General features: G+C 46.7%; 1 protein-coding gene across 3 annotated transcripts in view; it reads right to left on the bottom strand.

Annotated features, from left to right (window-relative positions):
* Positions 1–27,634, bottom strand: part of SLC14A2 (solute carrier family 14 member 2) — a 66,146-nt gene that overhangs the window by 6,896 nt on the left and 31,616 nt on the right. The window contains exons 9-21 of one of the 3 annotated variants that reach the window (XM_088833349.1): positions 27,092–27,263; positions 20,025–20,043; positions 17,950–17,961; positions 13,091–13,103; positions 11,553–11,637; positions 9,217–9,299; positions 7,984–8,143; positions 7,126–7,315; positions 6,685–6,813; positions 5,628–5,820; positions 2,279–2,426; positions 1,532–1,666; positions 422–471 (exon numbers count right to left, since the gene is read on the bottom strand). In XM_088833349.1, the coding sequence (XP_088689475.1) occupies positions 422–471; positions 1,532–1,666; positions 2,279–2,426; positions 5,628–5,820; positions 6,685–6,813; positions 7,126–7,315; positions 7,984–8,143; positions 9,217–9,299; positions 11,553–11,637; positions 13,091–13,103; positions 17,950–17,961; positions 20,025–20,043; positions 27,092–27,263 (1,389 nt within the window). Of the gene's footprint in view, positions 1–421; positions 472–1,531; positions 1,667–2,278; positions 2,427–5,627; positions 5,821–6,684; positions 6,814–7,125; positions 7,316–7,983; positions 8,144–9,216; positions 9,300–11,552; positions 11,676–13,090; positions 13,104–17,949; positions 17,962–19,981; positions 19,987–20,024; positions 20,044–27,088; positions 27,264–27,634 lie in introns of all 3 variants that reach the window. The other 2 variants (XM_088833350.1, XM_055417281.2) reach the window with 2 other exon arrangements.

Below are 27,634 nucleotides of genomic sequence, written 5' to 3'. Positions count from 1 at the left end.
GCTGTACTCAGTGCCCCGAACCCTGCAGCAGCCACTGCCCACCCCCCTCTGCCAGGGACTCCTGGACACTCACGGGCAAGTCTGGGTCAGTCTCTTGTGGTGTCACTGCTCCTTAAGATCACGTATGTAAAACAAATGAAGATCTTCCCTGATGACTCAGTGGATAAAGAATCTACCTTTTCAGTATTTCAGATGTAGTCTTGCAGGGATTGCAGAATCTGGGTGAGGTGGCTTAATTTTTTCCCCTGTATCTGACAGATCTGCATAATCATCCTAGCAACCCACGGTGGAGGATCTACACAATGCAAAATGATTTGAGGCAAGAGAGATGGATTGGGGAGGGGTTCTTGGAAGATGGGCTTGGGGAGCCAACATAACATGGGGGAGGGTGTGAGCCATGACCTTAGCCCTGTGGACTCACCACAGACAACATGTTAGCCAGTGCGGTACCCAGGTAGGCTGTAAACAGTGCTGCAAGAGAACAAAGAAATAGTCAGGAAACCAGCAGTGCCTCAAGTTTATACATTCTCTCCCCATACATTTTATACCACAAATGCTATCTCTCGGGTTAAAAAAAAAATTGAGTTACATTTCCATTGCTTGGCAGCTTTGAAAAGTGTTAAATTCCACGCAAATGCCGGCATAGCGAAGACAGCAGATGAACTTTGTTAAAAAGGACCAGAATTTAGCTGTTACAGTTCTCCTGGGTCCTACCACCTTGCATTCTAGCAAAGGAACATTTAGCAGCATAAACCATAAATGAACGTTTTACTATACAGCCAAGGCGTGTGAATCCCAGAACTCCCTGCTGGGATATTTCATCACAAGTTATTAACATAATATGGGTTTCCAGGGAGGAACAGCATTCTGTAAGCTTGAGGAAGACCAAATACGCTTGCTGCCTCGTCATCTGGGCTTTGCGTGTTGAGGGCATCGCCAGGCTAGCCACTGGGGAGACCCAAGAGCTGGTGGGAGGTCAGGGTCTGTGAAAATGGGCCACAGTAATTGGGATTTGTTCACAGTAATTGAACCCTCAATTTCTCCACTAAAAACATCCCAATGATTCCTAGGATATTAACAACAGCAAACCTTTATTAAAGAGTCACTGAGTACCTCGACCACACACCTACAAGCACTATTTGAAGGTCCTATGGTCAATGTTTGGGTGTTTAAGGTTAACTGCTGTATCTGATATAAATCACCCAATTCTCCATATAAAGATTAATTTACACAAGAGTTGCTTCAATCACCAGCCTAGAAAGCAGCAATCACAGACAACAAAAGAACAACCTCCATCAAAAACTCCATCTTTGTGTGGCTGAACACTTTGCATTCAGTGAAAACAGTTTTTAATATACAAATCACTCAAGGACTATTCAAAATAGTTTAAAATAAAAATCCCTTTATAAAGCAAACAAATCCTCCCATTTATCTCTGGAGGCTCAGCAAAAGTTTTGCAGGGTGGTTTCCCTGTGGGCATAGACACTGGCATCATTTGAGGTGGATAGGGAACTCTGCTGGCAGTACCCACCGCAGGCGATGGCGAGGAGGTGCGTCTGCCAGGTGATGACGTAGAACATGCCTCCTATGGCGATGCAGGCCAGCGAGCTGTTGAAGCCACACAGTCCGAAGTAGATGGAGTCAAAGGGCGTCGCGAGAGTGAGAGCTGGGGGAGAAGACAGGCTGAGTACTGTGTGGGGTCGAGTAGGCCCACTAGCCCTGAAGTCCCCCACCATCCTCAACTCAGACAGTTATCAGTACCCCCAAAGTATTTATGAAAAGGACTCCTGACTATTCAGTGGGAAAACATCTAAAGGAGACAAATGGCTTTAGAGTCACATGCATATCAGTGGTTCAGCTGGTATGGCTATGAGACTCTTTTGAGTAATGATCTGAAGTTTTATTGAGCAGTGCCAGAAGAAGGAGGGTTAAGGTATCAACCTGAATGTTCTGAATGGAGAACAGCTTCTTATCATGATTAGAGATAAGGCTCATAATATAAACATGCCTGGAACAAGCTCCTCCCAAGCTTTTAGTTTATCCAGAAGTGTAAGTTACCAGAGCCTTTCTCGAGGAAGGGGTTTGGCACAGCACCCAAAATGCTAAGACCAGGTGACGTGGAAGGAAGAAGAGTTTACAGGAATAAGCAGGTGGAGCGTTGAAGACACACGTCAGCATTTTCTTTGGAGCTGGCCCCAGGCACAACATTCTTGCAGCCCATTAATAAGGGACCCATTCATAAGGCCCATTAATTAAGTTAATTAATGATGACACTAACCTGCTAACATCCCAATGGTGGATCCAATCGCAGCATGCAAGCAAATAAGAGGCGATGATATGAACAAAGCTATGAGGAAAAGGCCTCCAGTCCAGGGGTTATCGCAGCCGTACACTTGGCCGATTCCAACTGGGATGGCTCTCAAAAGCTGCAGGTCCAACAGGATCACATGCAGTTACGGAGGCAAAAGAGACAACTTGAACAGGAAAATATTTGGTGCCAAACCCTCCATACTAACATTTTGCAACAGTTTTCCAAGATATTTTCAAATAATTTCACTAGACAAGGAATACAAGATTTATTGTTATAATCTTGAGTTCTAAAAACAGTAAAGGGTTAAAATGTTGTTTCCTTTATTTAGAAACATGAGTGTAAGGCAGTAAACTCCCAGGCTCCTCTGTCCATGGAATTTTCTGGGCAAGAATACTGGAGTGAGCTGCCATTTCCTACACCAGGGGATCTTCCCAAACCTAAGGATCAAACCCGTGTCTCTTGGGTCTCCTTCACTGGCAGGCAGATTCTTTATTGCTGCACTACCTGGGAAGCCCTACAACCCTGAAACTCTCCTTTAAAAGCTCCTGAGCAGCAATGGGGAGTTGGTCCTTAGACAGGAGTCCACCTTCCACCCTGGCTGCTGGCCTCCAAAATAAAGCAAATTTTCCTTTTCTACCAATGATTGTCTCTTGAGAATTGGCTTTTGAGTGATGAGCAACTGGACTTGGGTTTAGTAAAACATCAGGGTGTTGTTCATTAGAAAATTACTAGATGGCTGATCAGAGTTGGGACTGAAAAACTCTTGTAACATCTTGGTTTTTTTTTTTTTTTTTGAAGCTAAAAACATGCCTAGAAGGCCAAATATTAGATGGGAAGATGGTTCTTTGTGTTTTCAAGAACAGCATATCTGGGCCATGGTCATATTGGTGCGGTTGTCTGGATGAGCAGCTAGACTTGTATCCACAGAGGAGCCCCTGGGCAGGTGGTACTCTGGCATGTGCAGGTTTTAGTGGTAAAGCCATCACGTGGTGGCTGATGGGGGAGTGCCCTGATGTGCCAAGCCTCCGTGTGTTTCAGGTAGTAAGTGTCTATGAACGAGAAAGGAAGTCCAGAGTCCAGTGCCTTGTGGACACTTGCACACGTGACCTGAAGTTTGGGAAAAGATCCTGGGCCCATAGGCTTCCCCAGTGGCTGAGATTGGGTCTGTGTTCTGAAGGTTGGCCAGAGGGACTTGAGCTAGGAAAATGCGGGGAGGGGCTCTGGGCCTGCGGGGGGGCACTGGGTTCATCCTCCCCTTGTTTATAGTTCACGGTGAAGCAGATCTTCCCTCAGCTCACGTCCTCCGAGGCCTCCTCCTGGGGTGCTGAGGAGGGAGGTCTTGTGGCTGTAGGGCCCTCACCCCACATCCAGACAGGATTGCAGTGGTCTAACGGGCAACCCTCTGGGCTCAGTGCCCCCTTATCCTAGGACAGAGAACAGGACAGGACTCGGACATTGCTATGTGGGGGAAAGCGGGACAGACAGAGTTCTGGACAGAGGCAGTGGCTGGGCTATCTGGTCCCCAGCCAGCTGCAGCCTCCAGCAGGCTCTCCCATCACCAAAGAGCAGGGGAACTTGCAGAGCCTCAAAATCCTTGGGAGGCCTAGACCTTCTCTCTAACATCTACCGCTGTTTCCCCAAACTCAAGGCTCTAATTATGACTGTCAAAATGACAAGACAGTCTCGCCATCATCATAATATATTCAAAATTAGCCAGAAGAGTACTTCTCAAAGAATAATCACCAAGCACTGAATTTGTCTTTCCTGGAAATTTGGGGGTTCCAAAGTATTTGTACAGTATTTTCCATTTAATTTTTTTTTTTTTTACAAAATTTCTAGTTATCTTTTCTATGGAAACTGTGGTTTGGAGAATGCAAAGTATCTCAGACTTACCCTTTCTACAATCATTCCCCCTTAGCCATGCCAGTCAGAGCTGTTTTGACTTGAAAAGATACTGATTGGGTGAATATTGTGAAAGGGAAGCGTGAGGGTCTGAACTGCCAACGTGGCACGTTTCTCACCTTTGGCTCATGAAGGTACACACACACACACATGCACACACATGAACATCAACAAGCATGGGGCTAACGTGAACATGTCTCTTCCTAGATAATACATCTTGGGCAAATGCAGGGCTCTCTCTTCCATGCCATCCTGCTGTCTCCATGAACTGTCAGAGAAACTTGGCACAGTTATTTCTGACACAAAGTCCCTTCAATGAGCCCAGGTGGCTTTGTGGTTAGATGATAGACTGCTAATAACAATTTTCAGAGTGAGCGCTAGTCCGCAGAGTCATTTAGTGTAACAGGGTAGAGGACCTCAGAGAAAACGTGCCCAGTTTAAGAAGGAAGGCTGATGGGCATGTTTCTCCAGGCTGACTTAAAGCTTTTAGCGTAGTTTTTTTTTTTTCTATCTATCTTGGCAGACTTCCAGAGGCCAGCATTATATACAAAACGCTTGCTGCTGCTAAGTCACTTCAGTCGTGTCCGACTCTGTGTGACCCCATAGACAGAAGCCCACCAGGCTCCCCCGTCCCTGGAATTCTCCAGGCAAGAACACTGGAGTGGGTTGCCATTTCCTTCTCCAATGTGTGAAAGTGAAAAGTGAAAGTGAAGTCGCTCAGTCGTGTCCGACCCTTAGCGACCCCACGGACTGCAGCCTACCAGGCTCCTCCATCCATGGGATTTTCTAGGCAAGAGTACTGGAGTGGCTTGCCATTGCCTTACAGAACGCTTACCAAAAGCTTAAAAAGCTCTGTTATGTTTCTTAGTGGAGGAACACCTGTGCTTTAAAGTGGGCGATGCCCCAGAGAGCGAGGGGAACCCACTCCCCAGCCTGCAGCAGAGACTGCTCCAGCCAACAGACGGCAGTGTGGTGTCCATGTCGTCAATGATTCAAAGACATTGAATGAGAAGAAAAACATGATGTAGCTTGGATTGAATTGGAGTAAGGGATCAAAAAGGCTCAAAAACAAAACAACAAAAAAAGATGAAAGAACCCAAATCTAGAAGTCAGGAGGCTTCTTTTGACTTTATCCCTCACTCAGCTGCATGACCTCAGGCAGTCTCTTAACCTGGCCTTGGTCTCTCTCGGGCTATGACAGGACAGAGTGGGGCCAGAAATGGCCTTTTTAGCTCTTAAAAAGAGAAAAGGAAAAGCTGGTGGCTAATGTGATGTTGTAGGTAGAGTGCCTTGCACTGAATAATTGGTAACAGGTGTTGATATAACTGGATGTTTCTAAAGTGCAAAATAACTAAATGGCACTTTAACACTGAGTGTGGGCAGGCGCTGCCCTTCCACCTCCCACGATACCTACCAAGGGCACTTGGATCTCTGACCAGGTGATGTTGGGCACGGAGGAGACCGGCTGCAGCAGCGTCGTGGGGAAGAAGAGATTGTAGTGGCCGGTGGCTGCCAGGTACAGGGTCACGGCGATGTTGAAGGGCAGTGTGAAGACCGGGAGGTCCCACTTGCTGAAGACGGTGCCCAGGGCACTGGAGAGGATGGGGCTGATGGCAGAAGCACAGGAGATGCTGTCCATGATGCCCTCTGGCCCTGGCGCTAGACTGAGTGGGACAAGGGGGCTCCCTGAGCCTTCTCAGGGGAAAAACGGCTGACTGGCTCCCTCTTCCAGCCTGACTGGTGCTGGGCAGCCCCCTTCCTGGGCCTCTTTCCTCCACCTCACACAGCAACAGGGCGGGTGCCCCGACTCAGCTTCAGAAACAGGTCTTTTGGGAAAAGTCCTAAGGCAAGGGAGTCACAGAACTTCTTTGAAGGGCCTTAGGGGTCCCTCTGCAGGCGTGAGCAGAAAGGACAGAACAGCAAAGGGGAAACCCATTCATTCATTCAACAAATGTTTGCGGAGGAGCTGAGGGCGATCCTGGCTGGAGTGCCCCGTGGTTTCTTCAGGGGAGGGAGGAGCTGCGGTCTGGCCCCCTGAGGGCTCTGGGCAGTGACTGGGCCTGCAGTCCACCCTGAGAGGTTGTCCTGGTCGGGGCATGGGGTCCGAGGACAGGGCAGCGCTGGGGAGGAGGGATGAGAAGTTCTCCAGAGAGGGACAGGACCCCATGGCTCTAAACCCTCTGTGGACCTCAGTTCCCTTCCCTGTGCTCTGGTGGGGTAGGGCCAGGGGCTCTTTTAGTTCTCAAAAAAGAAGAGTAAAGGAGCGTAGGTAATGAAATACTGCGTGTGGAACCCCTAGCACAGAGGTGCTATCACTGTACAATGTCAGTAATTATTTTTAGATGGTATTTCTGATGTGATGAAATTTCTAAGGAAATGCTGCTTTGAATTCTTGTTTAGACGGTCACAGAGTTAGGGGAGAAAGGTGGGCAGCCTTTCATCTGCACCCACAGCCTCAGAAGCAAACTTACCAAGACATGGACATCACGATGACGGGGAGTAGAAGCCACCAGAAATAGTCGCCTTTGTCTGAGAACACGGCCAGCAGCAGCCCCACCAGCACCCCGTTATAGCCGTGAAGTCCAGCTGCGATGGCGGACCTGGGGGGGAGGGTTACTGAAGGGGGGTCCCCTGCAGCCTAAAGCAGGGCACGGCCCCCCTGATTGTCCTTCTGAGCCAGGCTTTCCTCAGCTGGAGCCTCACCACACACACTTTCCGATCATCAACACTTCACTGTCCCCTCGACAACGTGCAGTTTTGTAACCAGGAGATGGTTCATTTAGTTATGAGTGACCTTATTTGAGGAGTTTCTGAGCCATGAGCCAAGCAGTGAGGATGGGAAGCTGGTGAAGGGTCCCCTCAGGGAGCTACCTCTGGTCTTGGGCCGGGACCCCAGGTTTCCTGGGACTCACTTGTCCTGACTCAGGATGAGGGCTGTCAGGGTGGACACCACGGTGCCCAGGCAGCCCGAGATGGCCCACCAGGGGTTCTGGATGAAGAGGCCGAGGACGATGAGGATGCCGCTGAGGGGGTTGTTCACAAACATCACCTGGGACATGCCCCGGAGCACCCAGTCGAGGAACTGGAACACCGGGGATTTGTCTGAAAATGGAATGGGTCAGGGAGTCAATCAAGGCTCAGTTGTGCCAGGCTAGGCCCCAGCGGGTGAGAGGGTGAGGGAAGCTGGCGTCCAAGGTGGGTTCAGCCCCCTTTGTCACCTGCCGCAGAGCGGGGTAAGGAAAGAACCCAAGAGGGCATCTGACTGCCCAGAAAACCCTTCACCCCATTGCGAGCTGGCTCTGGTCTGTAGGTTGTTGCTCAAGCAGTGGGTACCCTGCACAACCTGTGCACCCAGGAGAATGGCCTGAATTTTCAGGAGGACGGATCCAGGCGCCAATCCCCTGGCCTGAGCTCTGGGAGACTGCTAATGGGAACCTGTCAGAGCAGTAGACACAGATCTCCCACAAGCCATTTCTAGGTGGGCATTTTCCTAGAAAGCTGGCTCTAGAATCCCAGTACTAAAAAGTGACATTCTGAGGGGCTATTGGCAAGAGCGTGACTGTTATGTTCAGAGGTGAGAGCTCACACATCTACGGGTATTGGCATTCACATTCTGACAGTCCATATGCCTGTTGTGACAGGGAAACTCCCATCCATGGAAACAGGACTCCATCTCGTCTATAGAGATCCGAGCAGCGTGTTTCCTAGAGGACGGCCAGAGGGGACCTTTCTAAGGGTGGGAGCAGGGGTTGCTCTTGTGGAGCGTTTACCTTTAAGACCCTCTCCACACTCCTTCATCTCTCCGGTGATGTACCCCAGGGCTTTGTGGACCCTCTTCCCGATGGTGGCCAGGGAACTCCGAATCCAGGAAGTCTTGGAGATGCCTGTTTCCACCTTTATCTCGGAGCTGTCCTCCATGGTGTCTGGATCCTGTCCAGGGACAAGAGACAGGGCAAGAAGCCCCACATTCTGAGCTTCTCTCACAGAGGAGTGACCTGCTTGCCAGGGGGCAAGCTAAGCTTTTCATTTGATATTTAGTGAAATTGCTATTTAAGCCTCTTTGTTTCTGTAGATTAGAATATCTTTCGTTTTGTTTGACATGTTATTTCATTTAATATAGGCAACAACCTTGTACTGTTGGCATCTGTATCATTTACAGATTCAATTAACTGTGGATTAAAAATATTTGAAAAAAATTTCCAGAAAGTTCCAAAAAGGAAAACTTGAATTTGCTGCACACTGGCAACTTTTTATTAATATGTATAATTTACATTGCATTTACAGCTATTTACACAGCACTTTCACTGTATTAAATATTTTAAGTAATCTAGAGATGAATTAAAATGTCTCAGAGGATGTGCATAGGTTTTATGCAAATATTAATACTACGCCATTTTATATTTTATGTAAAGGACTTGAACATCCACAGATTTTGTTAGCCTTCAGGGATCCTGGAACCAATCCCCCACGACTGTAGTGTAACACAGTGTAACACAGCTTCATTCTGTGGATGAGGTCTCAGGCTTGGATGGAGAGGTCAGGTTCTCACTTTTAAAGGTCAAGGTCAAATGATAGAATTTAGATTTACCCACAAATTTTTAGATTCTTTTTTTTAAAAAAATATAACTTCTAGTATACCACACTCTTTCCAGAAGATAGTACTCCCCCAAACTCCAGTATGTCTAGTCTTTAAAATTTAACTATCTACAAAATTAAACAAGTAAAGAGTCTGTTTTGAAAATTAACACCAGCTTATTTTCTAAATACTTGAATGATGGATTCAGAAGGACAAACACAACATAATCAAATAAAAGAAGCAGCAAATTTTATAAAGTAAACTGAAAAATAGACATCTTTATCCCCCATAATTATGTTTCTAGAAATATGAATTCAAGAAATGTTTGCCTAATCCAGAGGACGTCTTTTCCGAACCCGGTTTTTCTACTCTGCGGCAGGCTCTGGGATGCGGGCGCCACCCCTGATTCAGACCACTCTTTACTCACCAGCAACTCGACCGTGGGCTTCCGGTATTGGTGGGGAGAAGGGTCTTTGGGGTGCCTCTCCTGCTGCTCACCTTTACCAAACACTGGAGTCGGAAGGAGAGAGCACCATCAGTTAGGACCTCTATCCTGGCACCTTTGCAGCAAGTTTCCTGCTAGGTTTGAGTTGGAATGCTCCGCACTTCCTGGCCCACTGAGGGTGCCCTGGGCATGTCTCCTTGTACAGGAAGGCCCCCTCCTCTGCTACTGCAAACACCCACGGGCAAGCTCTTTGGGAAAAAAATGCACATCTTGATGTAAACAGGACATTTTGCAGGAATTTAGGGAATTCAGAGGCTCAGCTGACTTTTAGTAAAGAGGCTCTGATTTTACTCAACTCCTGCATTTTGTAGATGAGCAAACAGAGCTACTCGTGAGCCCTGAACCCAGGGTTCTTTCCCTACATGACACGAAGACTGGTATAATCAGGTGTTGTTGCTCGTAAGGCATTAAGCTGCCCGAACCATCCAAGATCTGTGTTCAAATTTCACTACAACTCTTCCCAGCTGGATGACCTAAGCTGTTTTGGTCTTTTTAGGATTATGCCTCGGAATTTTAGATATATAAGCAGCAGTGGCTGCTTGGATTAAGACAAGGGATACCCATGTTGTTAACTCAAAACAGATTTTGGCATATCCTTGTAATTCTAGAAAACTCATTGTAAGTGTTTTCATTATTATGAGATAATTTATTTGTAAAGATGAGGAATTTCAGAAGTGTTTGCTGCTGCTGCTGCATCACTTCAGTCGTGTCCGACTCTGTGTGACCCCATAGACAGAAGCCCACCAGGGTCCCCCGTCCCTGGGATTCTCCAGGCAAGAACACTGGAGTGGGTTGCCATTTCTTTCTCCAGTGTGTGAAAGTGAAAAGTGAAAGTGAAGTCGCTCAGTCGTGTCTGACCCTTAGCGACCCCACGGACTGCAGCCTACCAGGCTCCTCCATCCATGGGATTTTCTAGGCAATAGTACTGGAGTTAGGTATCATGAAAGAAGGCCTTTGGAAATTTTGCTGTTGATGCTCTGGTGTCCTCTTGTGGTCAAGTGTGAGAATGGCAGTCTGAGCTCTAGATGCCGAGAATCTTTTAGACAATTGGCCGTTCAGTCTGCATTTATGAGATCTCAGAGCACTTAGACACTAGAAGAGATGCATCAATGGCCCTGTGACCCCTCGTTTGAAGGAGCAGGGACTGAAAATACCAGTGTGGTGGTTGGGAATTACACTATGTGGGAGAAACAAATTAAGGAAGTTTGAAAGGAAGAGTAGGAAGCAAAGAGGATACTCTAGCCTCGGAGGCCAGTGTGTGTGACATCCGGAGAGATTCTCTGCCTCTGTCTGAAATGCCAGCTCTCCAGCAGCTCCTGCTAACCCTTTTCCAGTCTCCTTAGTGCAAGGTTCTCTGCCAGGCCCTCCTTTACCCCAGCCTTCCAACACCGTCCTAAGAAGATGTTTGTAGGGAGAGTGTTAACTTTTGGAAGCAAACTCTGCTCTCTTCCTCGGGAAGCCCTGGGGGCTCTGTCAAACTTCTGGCCCAAAGGGGTCCTCTCTGGGGGGCACACTTAAGCTTTCATGAGACTGCTCCCAACTTGCATCTGATTTGAGACCCTCCTATCCCTCCCTTGCCTCCTCCTTGTTTGCCCCAACCTGCCCCCAGCATCCAGGTTGCTGGCTTCCCTGACTGTTTGGCTGCCTTCTGGACCTCCTGTTGGCCTTTGGGAGCCCCTCCCCTCACAGCTGTAGGAGAGAACTTTTTATCTCTAGCAGCGTGACCATTGTGACCACATCGTGGTTGTGATTTGCAGTTTTTTTGGGGTCACTTTAAATGTGATGTTTTATTTAATTTAATTTTTTTGTATTTTGGCTATACCTGCTGGTGGCCTGCAGACCAGTTCTCCAATCATGGACTGAACCCAGGCCACTGCAGTGGAAGCACCAAATCCTAGCCACCAGGCCACCAGGCAACTGCCTTACGGAGAGCTGTTCAAGCTTCTTCTGCCATCTAGGCTGCCTCCCAGATGAACTAGAGCAGCGTTTCTGGGCATGGGATGCGGGTGGTTCCAATGTGCTGTCAAGTTTGCAACCCTCCTGGCCAACACCGACAAGGCCTGTTGACAAAGCTCCAGTCTCCCCATCCCTGGCGGAGACTCTGAGACCCTTGGCTGAATCAGAGGTTGGGGAATGATGAGAATGAACCTCACCCTCATGGATTTCCCCACTGCCTGTGATAGAGGTGCTGCCAGGGACCCCATTTTAGAGGTGAAAAGGTCAAGGCCCCCTGGGAGCCATGGGGAGGAAGCACACACCTTTGCTCCTCCTGTGGATGGATGACCACTCGATATGGAACACGTTCCTGGGCTTGGGGAGCACGGCCTCTGAACCCTCATCCACCTTGGGGCTCGTCGAGGGTGGCTCTGCCTCAGTGTTGCCTGGTCAGGGGTGAAACGAGACAGGTCAGTGTCCCACCCTGGTCCACCCCCAGAGGCAAGCAGAGAGTGCTGGGAAATTCATGCAGAGCTGGAGGAGCAGTGCAGTCCGAGCTGCAGTAGTGATTGCATCGGTGTCCACGGAAAAAGCCCTCTTTCCCATTCTTTCTGCTAAAACTTCCACTTCCTTTCCTCACAGAAACAACATCAGAGATACAGTGTCAAGATACGGATGGGCCGGCCTGCCTTGTTCCCCCAGCAAAGCACCATTCTAAGCCTCCCTCTCTGGGCTTCGGACTGGTGTGAATGATGGGCCTTAGCCCTCTGCCCATTCCCATCCTTCAGCCAGTGCCCTGGTCTCCATCTGCTGCAGAGAGAGTGTGTGTGGGGGCAGGATCCTCAGTGCTCCCTGCACATCAGAGCCACCTGAGTGCTTAAAAAATGTCTGACTCCCATCCCAGACCAATTTTAAAAGTCAGAATTTTAATGTCAATGGTGTTTAAGAGATGACCCTAAGGTACAGTTGGCGCTGAGAACCTCTCATCTAGAGTCTTGCTACTCAAAGTGTGGTCCCCAGACCAGCACCATCAGTCTTCTCTGGGAGCTTGTTAGAAATGCAGAACCTGAGCTTCCACCCAGACTGATGGAATCAGAATCTACAGTCCAACAAGATTCTCTGGGTGCTTTCTGGGCACATTGGTTTGCTCTGTGGGAGGTAAGAATCCTGAGGCTGTGATCAGCTACCAGAAACCCGCGGTGAAAATAGAGTAGCTTATCACCTGGGCAGCGTTTCTCAAAGTGGGGTCTGAGAATCGACAGCATCAGATCACCCGATGGCTTGTTATGAAGCGTGCCCCACGCTGATTAATTTGGGTGCTTGGTGGTCCCCAGGGTACGCAGTTTTGACACTTTCTGCTTGTGGTTCCAGTGAGCTCTGGAGTTAGAGGATCAAATGGCTACCTGGAATAGTGGAGAGCTCTTGCACTGTTTTTACATTTGGCTACTTTTGGGGCATTGTTATCTCTGAAAGATGGAAGCCTTAGGCTCATGTGATTTCTGAAGTGAGTCACATGGCCCTCAGCCCTCAGCTCTTTTCTCTGCATCTTTGCTGCTCAGCATCTGGTTTGTGGACTAGCTTCACCAACATCCAAGGGTGCTTGTTAGAAATACAGACTCTCAGGTCCCATCTCAGACTCATTGAACTGGAACAAATTTGTTTTTTTAAACAAGATCTCCAACTGACTTGCGTGCACATTAAAGTTTGAGAAAACTGGTCTAGATCGCATTGCTCATGTAGAAACAGCTTTAGCAAAGCTGAGAATATAGCATCTGCAACCAGAGTACGGTGCACATGTATGAGCAAGGACAGGGGTTTGTCTACAGTCTCAGACAGAAAGTTCAAACATGAAGCTGCAAACACGCCTCTCCCCTCTAGGCTCGGGATGGGAAAAATCTATTTCACTCAGCATCCTGCCTGTGGGTCACCATGGAGCCTTAACTCCAGAGGCTGGAGAAGCTCTAGTATGTCAGACACAAGTGAATAAGGCACCTCTGCAGGTAGGTTCTGTGCAGGGGGGTGGGGACCCAGAGGGTATCATTGCATCATCTAACAACGCAGGGCATTCTTCCATAGCCAGTCTGTAGGGCACATCTGCCAGCCTGGAAGGGCACCTCTGCCTGTCCAATGCTTTTCATCCCTCATATGTCAAGTGTCAGCCACCCCAGTCACCCTCTGCACAGAGAAATATATTGACCTTACTTAGCATCAGAATTTAGACTCAGAATTGCATGGATCTTCAAAGTCACAGTCTACTTCCCAAGTCCAGAGAAATTGCATTACTCCCCCCACCCCTCCCAAATCACGTAGTTATTAATTATGGCACAGCCGGGTGTTGCACCCAGGTCTCCTGGCTCCCAGTTGGCTGATCTATAGAAGAACTGTCTCCCCTTTCCTGCCCTGGCCCTTTGCGTTCAGTTCTTATCAATAGACTGTGCTGCCTGCTCAGAATCCAGGAAAGCAGGTCGGGGTCCATATTAACATGCATTCCTAGAACCGATGTCCCAGCCACAGAAACAGAAACAGAGACTATCTTTCTCTTCCTTGAACCCAGGTCTCATTCTTATCTGGGGTGACTGGGGAGGTGGCCCCAAATGTGGGCTGATACAGTGTTGCTTCTGGTCTCCTGTGGGCAGGATGGGAGTGCAGGCCGCAGACTGACCACCCAGGGAGGGTGACAGCTCTTCCAGATGTGCTGGCCAAGAGATGAGGGTGGCAGGTGGGAACAAATGCCACAAAGAAGATTGGAGATAAAATAACAAATTTTCCGAGGCTGTGAAAATACTTAAAGCTGAGGTGATAGCAGTTTACCGCTACCTTTGGGACAGATTCTCTGGACTTTCATAACAGATAAAGGCAATTTCAAGGATATCATGAACACATCTATCAAATGCTCTAGAAAGAAATGTTCCATTGGTGTGGCGGGGAACCAGCATCACTCATTTCTGCACTGCATTTTGCAAGTCATCAAATTTCATTGACAGTTTCCCCCACTGCAAGCATGGTGGTACTCAGAAGATCTACAGACCCTATAGGACTGGCCTTGCAAACCCAGCTAAAACAGAATGATGACAGGTATTTTGGAGGGTACCTGCTAGTGCATTCTCAGATTGTTACAAAGATGAGACTAATGCTTGCAAAATGCTGGGGAGAATAAATTTGCAATGCTGACATCAGGGAGCCAGCTCCTCGGGGAGGCCATGCCCCTGAAACAGCCTGTGCTCTGGGCAGAGTGGGTCCTTATGTCAGGCCAGGCCTGGCAGCTTACACATACCAGCACCCACTCTTACCTCGTGTTCCTGTCTGGCACCCTCATAGGATCCTTGACAGCCCATTTTCTTCCCTTACAGTGGTTTTCCTTGGCACCCCCAGCTCCCAGCATGATCCTGGCATATTGTAGGCACTCTGAAGTATTTGTTGACTATGTTAATGAGGGATAATTACCCTAGACATTTTAATTTCTGACTGTTATAATGAACCACCATTGGCTGGGTATGAACCACCATTTCAGGGTATGAACTATTAAAGAAATAATAAATCTCACTGCAGATGTTAAATGCTTGGTAAATATTGCAAGTGAGAGTCTTCCACAGGTTCACGATGGTGATGGCTGAGCTGTGTAGGGATTCGGAAACTGATGCGCAAGAGCTGACTGTTTCCAGCACTGCCTGGAGAAAAGAAAGGGAGTTTATAACATGATAAAGTGATGGGCCGCCTGTGACCAACCAATCAGAGGCCCAGAAATCCTTCATGAGTGGATGGAAGAACACAGTTAATGAGTGAATGAAACGGGCCTCTGAAGACAGAGATCTTGCTCCATGTGATTTGTTTTGGTTAGCAAGAGGTTATACCCCGTGGCTGAAAACCGCCAAGCTGCTTGGAAGGTGGGGGACTGGGTGTTCTAAAGCTCAAGAACAAAATTTTTTAACAATGACTCGCTTTGGGGGTTTATTTCCGGCTTTCCCCCTAACATCATGGCACCCCAAAAATAGGACTGTGTGGCATAGTTCAGCAAACAGATGGTGATGCTTATGGGCTGATCCTGGGGCCTCGGGCCATGCCAGACCCCCTCTGTTTTCTTCGAGGACTAGGGGCTTTGCTCTCTCGGCCCAACTACGCATGTGCTGGGAAGCTCTGTCTTCAAGAATCTGCAGGCAAACCTTAGCAGCTGAGTAACTCCTCGGCGTGCCCACCTGGCATAGGGACTGCTGTTACCTCCTTCTCTAACAAGACTTTTAAGTGTCCCAGTGTAGGTAGCATCATACTGGGGTTGTCCAATTCAGGGGCACAGTCCCTGCCCTCAAGGAGTGCCAGCATCTTGTGTCTTAAGAGGCAAGAGTCCAGCGATGCTATCCTCTCATTGATTCAGAGAAGGAAAGAACAGTCATGAGCCACAATGATTTGCTTAAAAGAACTTTTTTTTTTTTTTCTGGAGAGTAGTATCCATAGTATCTATGCCTCGACTGCTTGCTAACATACAGAAAATGCCATCTGTTCAAATATCAGGGGTAAAAGTCATTTTACAGAAGACCCCACCTGTCAGATACAATTTTGAAGCTTACTAAAGTTCCTTTGAGGGGTAAAAACCAAACCCAAATCATATATGACATCTTTCAGAAGAGGAAAAATGATCTAGTCTCTTTTGCTAATAATCAACCTTTACTCGAGTCTCTACCTGTATACTTTCTATAAGCTTTCTTTCTCAGGTTTTGGACAGGTTTCCCTGCCTCCTGGAGGTGGGCCAATGCTGTCCATCTATCACTAGCAATGGCCAACATATAGAGGATCTGGAACCTACTGTCAAGATGCTTTCGTCATCTCTCCACAGATCCTGAGGTCTCTTATTTCTCCAGCTTACTGTGGCAGAGACTCCCACAACTTCATGAGGCAATTTCCTAGTTGCTACACCAGAAGGATATTTTTTGAAGTGACATAATTTGATTTTTTTCCTACATCCAGTCCTACAGGATAATACTTCGGCCCCGATTTGGGCACACGTTTCCCCATGCAGAAGTTGAGCTTTGTACTGTGATGTGTAATTTTCAAGGCTACTGTGTGTGTATGTGTGATGCAGACATCTGTGGGTGGTAAATGAGGTGTTATCTTTTTCTGTGGAGTTGTGTTTAGTTGACATTTTCAAAGATCATTCTATTAACTATCAGAGGCAGTGAACGTTAACTGGAAAAGGCTTTTGAGCGTATCCAGTCCAGCCCTCTGATCCGGTCCTTTCTCTGGTAGCCACCTCCTCATAGAGGCGGAGAGGAAGGCTTAGAGGAACGGGGGAACTTTGGAGCCTCTGTCTCACTCCATGAAGACATTAACTAGCATAAATGAGTTGGTGCCTCTTTCAACCTCATTTAACCTCATAACAACCTCATGAATGAGGTTGAGGAGAGTGCGAAGGTCAGAGCGCCCCGTCTGTAACTGGGGTAACATCTGACTGACCTTCCTCTGAGTGAGATTTCACTCTCCTTCCCCCCAGGCCACACCTCAGAATTGTGTCTGTGCTGTTAATTTCCCTGCTTTCAATCTATTCTGTGCTTCAGTTATTAGGCGTATCATTACGTGACTCTCACTCAATCTCCATGGCTCCCTATTGCCAAGGGTGTATTAATGCCTAAACTGCTCGGCCAAGCTTTCCAGCTGTTCTACAATATGGCTGATTTCATCGTCCCACTCATCCCTTGCTGCCCAACACACATCCTACCTTGGTATTCTGGCCTTGCCTATGGCCCTCTCTACTGCTTCTTGCCTAGTTTCTATTCAGCCTTCATCTGGTTTATGTTCCACTTCCTCCATGAAGCCATCCTTGATTTATATGGCCACATGGATCATTCTATTTCTTTGCAGAATGTACTCTAGATCCATCTTTTGAAGTTAGGGCCACAGGGGAGTTTTATACTGATAGTCACAATGTACATGAAAAATTTCCAATCCAATGAAACTACTTGGAACTATCAGTCTTTAATAACCAAGTGAATTTGGGTCTGTGTGTTAGTCACGTAGTCGTGTTCGACTCTGCGACCCCGTGGACTGTGGCCCACCAGGCTCCTCTGTCCATGGGATTCTCCAGGCAAGAACACTGGAGTGGGTTGCCATTTTCTTCTCTAGAATTTGGATCTAGGTATTAGCAAACAAAACAAAACAAAACTGAGGCCCAGAGAAAAGCAGCTTTCCTGAGGCCAAATAGCTGATTAGTTACAGAGCTATGTTTTAACCTCTTGGTTTTGATTCTTTACTCCAGCAATATAGATGTTTTACAGACGGTTGGAGCTTTCGCAAATGATATCAATGGACTTGTGATCTTTTTATTTTAAAAAATTATGAAGTATTTCATATCCTAAAAGGAGTACTAAAAGTTACCAAAAACAAACAGAAAGAATCCACCTGTGTGCCATTACATTTGTGTCATCCAGTGACAGGCCAAGGAAATTCTGGGCTGCTGTGTACCTGCTTCTTCTCTTATGGCAACGTTTCCCTTCTCTGCTGCTTCTTCCCTGCATTGTCTGTGGCAAACACAGCTAACTGATCATAGACCTCTTTCCCAGTAAGTTTCAACACAGCCTCAGAATCCTTCTTAACACAAATCTCCAGACAACCAATACCAGTTAGATACAGTTGGCACTTTAGAGTAAACCCATTTTTCCCCTCCCCTTTTAAAGGAAAGTGTGGATGCTGCACAAGTCTGAGAGAAAGGATACATGAAAACAGACAGAGGACTGGCCATGGGCTCTCCAAGTCTCACAGGATTGCCTAATCTCAGCAAGTTCACTGAGGCTCCTATCCTTCAGCACTTGTTTTGAGATTACACACCATACCAGATTGTTCATTCTCTGATCAGATAATGTCAGTGTCCTGAGACATTGTTCCTTGTGGCATGGCTACCTATCTTCCAGAAATATCGCTCTGTAGCTACACAGAACATGTCTAAGGTAATCTCAGATGGCCATGAAAGAGAGGGCCACTGAGGAGATGGGCTGTGTGAAGATGTTTGTGGATACTGAGATGCTCTAGTTCTATTGGCATGTCTGTGGAAGGGGTATAGGACCTGAGGCGAGAGGCTAAGGTGCCTCTGGACCAGGTACCTCCACCCTGGAAGCAGCAGGTAAGGGCTCCTGGGAACAAGGTTTTAAAATCTACCTCATTAGCATCTCACAGTCAGCTCAACATGGGGCTGTCCTGGGAATCACACTGATGTCAGAGCTGTGTGTTGCAGAGTTGAGGAAAGGATGATAAATAATATGAAGGCTCATCCAGCAGACAGGTAGTTGGTAAGGGGATTTGAGGCTGATGGGTTAACTTAGATCCATCACCAGATGTGCAAGAAGATCTCAGTATTGTGAGTTAGGACACCTGGGGTTTTTGTCCAGGCTCATCTATCACCTGGACAGTTTCCTGGATAAACCATGGGTTCCTCATGGGGTTTGAACTATTAATAGAATTATTTAAGAGCTCTTCCAGTTTGAAGCTTCCAGGATCTGAACTCTCTCTGGAGTTCTTAATAAGGTCCCCCATTCCCAGGACTGTCTTTCTGCAGCTCAGCAGAAGAAGGAACAGAAAGAGGTTGACCTTTCTTTTTTCTGTTCCTTTGAAAAGTCAGATAGATGGCCCTGTTGGCTAGGGGGTCTGTTGTTCAGTCGCTCAGTCATGCCTGACTCTTTGAGACTCCATGGACTGTAACCCATCAGAATCCTCTGTCCATGGGATTTCCCAGGCAAGAATACTAGAGTGGGTTGCCATTTCCTTCTCGAGGGGATCTTCCTGACCCGGGGATCGAACCAGAGTCTCCTGCATTGGCAGGTGGATTCTTCACCACTGAGCCAGCTGGGAAGCCCAGCTAGAGGGTCTACCTGATTCATTTCTTTCCCCAGACCTCTTACCTGAGTTCCTTTGGATTTCCTGAACAGGCCTGGAGGAATCCAGACCACTGGGATTTGGGAAGAAACTTCTTTCCAATTGGGTGGTGTCTCTGGTCCTCAACTCAGGCGCTGGACTTCTCCCTAAAACTGAACCTCTTCAGTTCCCACAGCCCGCCAGCTCATCCTCTGGCTGACTTTCTGTAAATTCCCCTCGCGTTTTCCTAACCTTATGCCTGGTGCTTGGCTTCCACTTGAGGCAGGGCACCAAATGGCAGAAGAGGAAGAGAAAAGGAGTGCTCTTCCAGCAGCGTGCTCACTCTTTGACTTTCCTAAACTCCCTGGGGAAGACTGGCCTTGGCCACCATGGTTCCCCCATCAGGCAGGTTTCCTTTAAAGGGGCAGAGCCTGGACTGCCTGGAGGTAGTTTCTCCGTCCTTCCTCAGGCATCGCCTTCAATCACCCCTTTCCTTAGAATTCTTGCTCCAGTATATGCCTTTAAGGCAATTACCTAAGTGTTGTCTCCTCAGGGGCCAATTTGCCTTCCCACCTCAATGAACTCCCTTAATCCCCCACACAGGCAGGGCACAGGCTGAAGAATGTTATTACCATCTGTGTCTTGATGGATATTTCTGCACAGCCTAATTAATACTAGATGCCTTCTTTCTGGTTTTGTGGAAATTTCTAGACCTTTCCTCCTTCTGACTCTGCTGACCAGGTCCTGGTGGGCTCTCTCAGAGCAAGGAGGGCATGACCTAACCCCTGTCTCTAGAAAGGACTCTGAGCTCTATATATGAGGGAAGCCGCCCTCCCGGGTCCCAGACAGCTGTGGTGGGGCGGCGGAGGCGGGGAGGGTTCTGGTGGGCTGGAGTCTGGGGAGGAGACCCAATCCAAACATGTTCTGTTTGGCTTTGTGAGTCTGAAGGGTCAAGCATCAACTGCGTACCACCCCCACCCCCTCAAGTGACAGGGTGTGAGGTGGCTGCCCAAGTTCAGAAACAGAACTCACACTGAGGATATTAGCTACACCTGAGTAGACAAACTCCCCGCTGACGTCAAAGGCTCCCTTTCCACCAGGCCAGGTGTTCTGGAACTGCCAGAGAGGGATCCTGATCACAGGGTGAGGGGGCCCTTCTGAGGAAGGAAAGCAAACAGACGAGTGAGCCCCGCATTCCAGGGACGGGTGGGGAAATGACTGGAGTTCAGCTCCCACACAGGGGCCTTCCTCTGGTGTTGGAAGTTCAGGGCTTGTGGCCATCTGCTGATGACACGCTCCTTGTCCCCCAGTCTGCTGGTCTCTCAGCTCTGGAGGCCCACCTTGTGCCCTCTCTTGCTCTGGCCTCTCCTGAAGACTCCTGAACTTCCAGTGGTGTGTTCTTCACTTCAGCCCCCTACGCATCAGAAAGTAACAGGGAGATGCTACCCAGGAACAACATGTGACCAATTAGAAAAGGCAGGAAATGATTACCCAGGAGGGAGGAGCCATCCAGGAAATTCACCCACATCTCAGGAGCCAAATGGAGCTGTGTCCTCAGATGAGTGGTGTCTGTCACACACACTAGGTTAGGGAGGGGCAATCGAGTGCTCCTGGAAAGCAGAAGACTGAGGTGGATGCTTGTCGCCAAAAGGTCTTACCAAAGGCCACAACTCAGATACTGGGGGATCCCCAGGATAATTTATGGGTACAGCTAATTTTCTCCTGGTGGGCCTGGTCAATCAGAATTTACTTCAGAACTATCTTCTTCATAATGCTCCTGGCTTCAACGCTGCATTCCCAAGTTTGTAGGGGCAGGAGCCTGTACTGACCTCTAGGAGCCAGACTTGGGGAGGTCAGATTCCTCCAGCGAAATGGCTGGAGTTCCTGTGGAATGAATGAAAGCTGAGCTGGAAGCTCCCTGGAGAGCTAGTTCCTTTATTCAATCAGCTTCAGCAGCCTGTGGAGGAGGGGCGGCGCCTAGTTACCAGTTCACAGAGAACAAGAGGACTTTTCTAGCAAGGTCCCCTACTTCCCTCCTCAGGGCCTTGGAATTCTAATTCCGCTAGGAATAGAAGTGTTTCCTATGGATTCTTCTCTTTTCATTGAATATCACAAGAGGCAAGAAAAGCCAAGTAAGTTGAAAAATCTCATATTAAAAAGTGATATATTTTAAAGTTTCCAGATGAGACTGTGGTTTATTGAGTGGAAATCAGTAAACCACACTGAAACTGCCAACTCTTAGCTGGTTTTAGATTATATTAATAGTTGCCCCCAGGCCCTTACAACATTTATCACTCAAGGAGACAAAGCTCAAGACTCCTACAGGAAGTACAAACAAACCGGAACACACAGATTTGATGTAGCTACAGATGTAGGCCATAGATGTAAGAAGATTGAGTTTCTTGATGGGCATATCTTATAAGGTTGACCGGAAGAGGAATCCCTGGAGAGAGGAAAGCGATAAAGATGAGAAAAGGCACAGTTAAATGATAATGATGCTGGTCCCTCAGGCTGTATCCACACAAGTAGCCACGTTGAGCATTTTGATAGACTGCTCAAATGGCTAACCAATCAAACTCTAGGAAAACCTACAAATGCAGCAATGGTATATTTGTGATACATTTGTCTCTATGTTCATATTTTTACCACCTTAATGATATCTCCTCCTTATTTCTCTGTTGGAATCCAGGACCATAGTATCACTGAAACTTGGAATTGGAAGAGAAGCTGCCATGGTCATCTGGTCTACCCCTACTAAAAAGCAAGCATCTCTAATAGGTCTCCTGCCCTTCTCCTGAAATCAGAGTTTCACAGGACAACCATTTCTCAGGCAACTTCCATTGTAAAAAAGCATCCCTTTCCATTGGTTCAATGTCTGTTTGCTTATCACTCCCATCTAGTGGTCCTTATTCTATGCTCTGAAGTGCTGTTTAGTAAAATGACAACTTCTTCCACAGTCATGGCCCCAGGCATTTCTTTTCTTCTCTAAGCCAAATACAACAGTTCGTCATCACCCATGATGGAAAAAAAGGGCCTCCATATCTCATTCCTCCAGCCTGGCCCTGTCTCAGCATGCCCTCCCTTGCCAAAGACACTCTCAAAACGTGCTACCCATTTTTTCCTTTGTACTCTCCTCTCCTTTTTCATCTAACCAATTCTCAGAAATGACTCCTTCATCCTAAGATGCAAGTGATTGATCATGCTTACTATGTCACCTTCCCAGGACTGTTTACATTTTAACAGGTTCAAAGACTTGACCTGAAGGGACAGCTGGGAGTGTTTGGGCAGGCAGGGAATGACAAGATAACAAGAGGAGAAGAGGCATAGAAATTTTCCTGAAACCCTTAACATCATGATTAATACTTTTCCTAAACAGAAGATTAACCCAACAAGATATTTCATTCACCACTCAAAATCATGAAACAGGTGCTGTGACCTTATGTGGCTCAGGCAGCCTGTGGTGACATCCTCTCAGGTAAGATTACTCACGTGGCCAGGCAAATCCCCACAAAGTGAATTCCTTGAAGGCAGGAAATAGTCTGATTCTTTCCTGGTTTGTTGTCAAGGGGGCCTGAGTGACGTAGTAAAATAGTTCCTCATACAATGTCTTCTGGATGAATGAGTGAATGAGGTCAGAAATACAGTTAAAAGAAAGGGATAAAGTTAAAAGGAAATGATAAAGTTTAAGATAAAAGGATAAGGAAATACCAGAAAGAAAGTGGAGTCAGCAATGTCAATGTCAGCTGAATCGGAATTTGGTGAAAGGCACTAATGAGAATAAAAATGGGCAGTCTGTAGTAGTAAAAGGTAACATTAAAGAAGAATCAATGTTTTTCGCAGTCCATAGGTGGCAAACAATGTAGCTGCTAAATATATGAGACAGATATTTCAGAAACACAAAAAAAGTTTAATAAAACTGTACAATTATCAGTTCAGTTCAGTTCAGTTCAGTCGTTCAGTCGTGTCCGACTCTTTGCGACTCCATGAATCACAGCACACCAGGCCTCCCTGTCCATCACCAACTCCTGGAGTTCACTCAAACTCATGTCCATCGAGTCGGTGATGAAACCCTTTTCAGAATTAAGGTTTATAGACTAAAAATAAATAAGTGCATAGAAGAGTTGAATGATGCAGTTAATAAATCAATTTAATATACATTTCCTTCAGATAAAAAAATCTGCATTTTGTATGTTCAGAATCAATCATATACTTGGCTACAAAGAAAAATGCATAACATTTAAAAATAGATTGTACCAGTTATATTCTTTGCTCATAATCCTATAAAAGTAGATTTGGAAAGCTGAAAAGCATCAAAAAGTTTAAAGTGCTGGAAATCAAGAAATACATTCTTCAAAAAATTCTTGCCTCAAAGAGAAATAAAAAGTAAAATAACAAACTTTTAAAACCGATGAAAGCAGAACACTTTTTATTCCCAAACCTACAGTACACAGCCAAAGCTGTAACCAAGGGAAATTAATAGACTTAAATGCCTTTGTTGTTAAAGGGCAAAGATCTAAAATAAGGGAATTTTATATGAATTTTAGAAACATTAGGAGAAGAGAACATTTAAATAAACCACAAGAAAACAGGAAAAAGAAAAAATAAAAACAAATCGAAATGAGTAGAAAAGGACAAATAAATTCTAAACTGCTTCTTTGGAAAAAAATCAATAAAATGAATGAACCCCTCACAAGCCTAAGGGAAAGAGAAAATTACACAAGATTAGAAATGTTTCATTCAAGGAGACAAAGCCGCAGATAACTGGAGAGATACAAATTACCACGAGAACATTATGAATAATATTCTGGCAATAAAATTTTAAAACTAAAGAAAATGGATTATTTCCTAGCAAGCTCCCAGTTTGAAGTAGAGATTTTGATTATGTCAGTTATCACAGAAGAGACTGGAGAGATAATTAAAACCGACTATTTAAAAATGCAACAGAGCAACACTGTTTCACAATGATAGTAGAACTTGTCAGTGTTGTACGACACAAGATGAAAATGGGTGGAAGAGATGGCCAGGTCAGAGGGAGGAGACAGTGGAGAGAGGGGAAAAGGGGTTTGTTAGGGAAAAAAGAGTTTAAGACAGCACATCTGATAAAGCCCCGCCCTCCCCAACTCCACACATACATTCTTACTTTCTTGAATTTCAGAGAGTAGTAGTTTGTTTCTGTTCAACCATAAATATTTATGTTCAACTATCATTTGTACATCCAAAAGCTGCTGCTGGTGGTTTGAGATGATAGTAGGAAAACAGCTTTGACATGTTCCCAGAAGCCCTTCTTCCCTCCTGGAGGCCTACTCCCGAGTGCACCATGCTGGTGGGGAGAATCTGCAAGGTTAGGGCTCTTGACATGTTCATTCAGGGGCAGGAGAGGGGGAAGCTCTGGTTAAGGTGGGGCAAGATAACACCAGGGAGTTAGCTCTCTGGCCCTGGGGGCTATTTGGATTACTGAAGAGGACATCTGGACATCTGTCCATGGCTGTGGACATTGACCTGCACTGGGCAGAGTTTTCTTAGAGGGTTTTCACTTCTGCCCACCCTCATCCACGCCCGAGAGAGAGATGCCGCTTCTGTCCACCAGCCTGGCTTAATGACTGATACTTGTTCTGCTTTCAAGAGATTGTTTGACCACATTTGGAAAATGTCGTCAACTTTCAGCATCTTAGCCTCAAAGGATTTTAAAAAAATATATTTTATCATTCCTGTACAACTTCTCTTGGCAAGGTAATTCACTGGTTAATAATACACTTTGTCCATTTTTTTTCTTACATCATACTAACAGATAATGTGTAAAAACACGTGTAAAAACATTTGTTTGTACATAAATACCTGGCCATCTTGATCACAGTGCATTATAGAGTTTCTGGGGCCATGTGGCTTTTCCAGATTTGCTGGACATACTTTTTCCTTTTTCAGAACAACTTATCCATTTTTCTCCAAACGAGTCTGGCAGCTTGCAACACAATTAACTTTTAATTCTTGTGGGGAAATTAAAGCAGGAACTTGAGAGGGAAAAACATCCCGGATAACTGTGACCCACGTGTTACCTTGTAAATGACAAACCAAGATGTGGTGTAGGAAGAGAAGGAAGGGGAGAGAAAATCTTGTCCAACTGAGATGAAAGCATTTTTCATATCCAGATAGTTTTCCTCTCCTGAGAATCCAATAAAAAGCGTGGCGAAAGGACTGTTCCCATCAGATCCAGTGCTTTGGGTGGAGATTCTTAGGACTTACTGGAGAGAACAGGGGATTTCCTCCGACAATTTGCCCATAATGAATGAATAGGGTTTCTGGTTCTGTCTCCTGCTAGGATACTTGCGGGGAGGGTCTCCTTCCAGAGGGTGACGGAGTCCCCTTTGGAAGCCTGTCAGGAAACAAAAAGTCCTCTTCCTCCAAATGGAGGTCATGGGTCACAGTATGGTGGCACAACCTGGCCTGTGTGCTCCCTCCAGCCCTGAGATTCCAGCGCCTCCCTGCTCCTCTTGCCTAGAAACCCTGCACTGAAGGGCTCCAGTTTTCTTCTTCCTCCCATGGTGGTAAACCTACTGGCAGAGGCAAAACAGCGAGGAACCAAGAGAGGGTGAGCCTGAGGGGTGGTTCCTAGACTCGCGTGTGGAGGGAGGGGCTGGTGTAAAACTGCACCCGCTAGTGCTCATCTCTGGGTTTGTCAGTCTCTGAAAGAGCCTCAGGGCAGATCTTCCTGCTTCCTGCCACCCTGATCTCCGTTTCTCCGGTGCCCTGGATTTCCTAAGACTCTTCACACTATCTCCCAGCATGTAAATGATGCCTTGTGGCTTTGTCTGATGTAAAGAACCTGGTGGTGTCCTTTGAGTCTTCCCACTTCCCACCAGCTCCTAAGTCACACATGGATCTCCGGACCCTGAGCGTTGTTGTATTGATCGTCTATAGCAGGGCCCAGCCAACTACAGCTTGTGGACCAAATCTAGCTGCTCGCTTAATGAAGTCTTATCGGAACACAGCCACCCTCTTTCATTCACATGTTGCTTAAGGCTACTTTGCTCTATGATGACAGGGTTGAGTATTTGTAAGAGACTGTGTAGCCTCCAGAGCTGAAACTTGACACTTTCCAGGACAAGGTTGACAACCTCTGGTCTGTATCTAAATAAAGATTGAAAGGAAGTTAATGCCTATAATTGGGAAGACAAATTATAAAATTCATTGATAATTGTTTGTTCTTCTACTCAAGGTTAACCATTTGTTTTAAGTATCATACATCTCATAGAGCTTCCAACACCCACAGGCAAACTGGGAAATGAAATAGATCTCCCCAGCCTCTCACATACTGAGCTCAGGTGATTTCCTCAGCTGAACTCCCTGATCAAAGTCGCTGGCTTGACCTGCAGTGAGAAATGCCAGTCTTTCATCATGAGTCATGGAGGAGCCTAACTTACTGATTACTTCCTGCTACAGAATATCCTCTTGCCCTTTACTCTGACCCCTGAAAGTCTGAGTCCCTATTTAGACACTTTCAGTGCCCTAACTGTCCCCATTTTGACTTTCAAACTGTGTTTCTCTATCTGAAATTTCTCTCTTTTATGTAAAGCTGTATGTGCCCACCAGACATTAGCTCTGTGCACTCTGGCATCTGCATTCCCTAAATTTTCACCCACGCAGGAACCACTCAGCACGTTTCATTTCATAGCTTCTATTATTTAGTTAAAAGTGCTAAGAAGATCATCTCTGAATCACCTTTACCAAAGACTAAATACAAAGAATGGTTTTGTTTTAAGTCACTGACGTTGAAAATACATGCCTTCCTACTAACACCGGGAACTTGTCACCAGCTTCTTCTAACAGTGCACAGTGGGGAGTTAAGGCGATTTGGGCAGAGAGAGAAAATCAGTGTCAGGGAGAGGGAGGCAGAGGTGTGTTTGGTTCCGCACAGGTGTGAGGAGAGGCGAAGAAAGAGTGCTGCAGCTGATTGACCCAGAGCTGAGATTACAGAGGGCAGACCCCGGTCCAGGCAAAGAGCATTTCTGCCTATAAGTTGGCTAATCACCACTGGAGGACTTCTCTTCTTCCTGGCTTTTCACTGTCAGGTAGTAGATGCGGTTGGCCTCTGGGTAGGTGACCCTGCTGAGTGGGAGCTTGTAGATGGTGGGGCTGTTGGTCGTCAGGAGCAGAAAGGTGAGTGTGGAGAGGCAGAAGGGCCAGGTGCCTGGTGGCACACCAACCTGAAAGCAAAAACACTGGGATCTGAAAATATTCCTGGGTTCCTGGGACCTTGAAGGAGAAGGATGCGGTAGGGGCTGAGAATGGCGACCCTCCCCTAGTGACAGCCTTGGCTTCTGGATTGATCATGTCAGAATGGTTGGTTTGAATTTGAGGTGTTGGTCCCTTTGGGGACAATCAGACTCTTCCAATGATGGAGCTGAAGATCCCCTAGAGGCAATCTCTCAATTCCAGCTAAACATGAGTACCCCCATCTGTCCACCCATATTCTCCACTGCTGGTTACAACACTCTCTCTTTTACACACATATCCACACAAACACCCACCTCAGAGGCACATAAAATATGCCATGGCCAGTCCTTCTCTGGGCAAA

The sequence above is a fragment of the Moschus berezovskii genome, chromosome 28 (genome assembly GCF_049115385.1).
Source record: "Moschus berezovskii isolate FMDL1 chromosome 28, NW_MosBer_1.0, whole genome shotgun sequence".
Classification (NCBI taxonomy): Eukaryota; Metazoa; Chordata; class Mammalia; order Artiodactyla; family Moschidae; genus Moschus; species Moschus berezovskii.
This window is presented reverse-complemented; position numbering and strand designations above follow the sequence as displayed.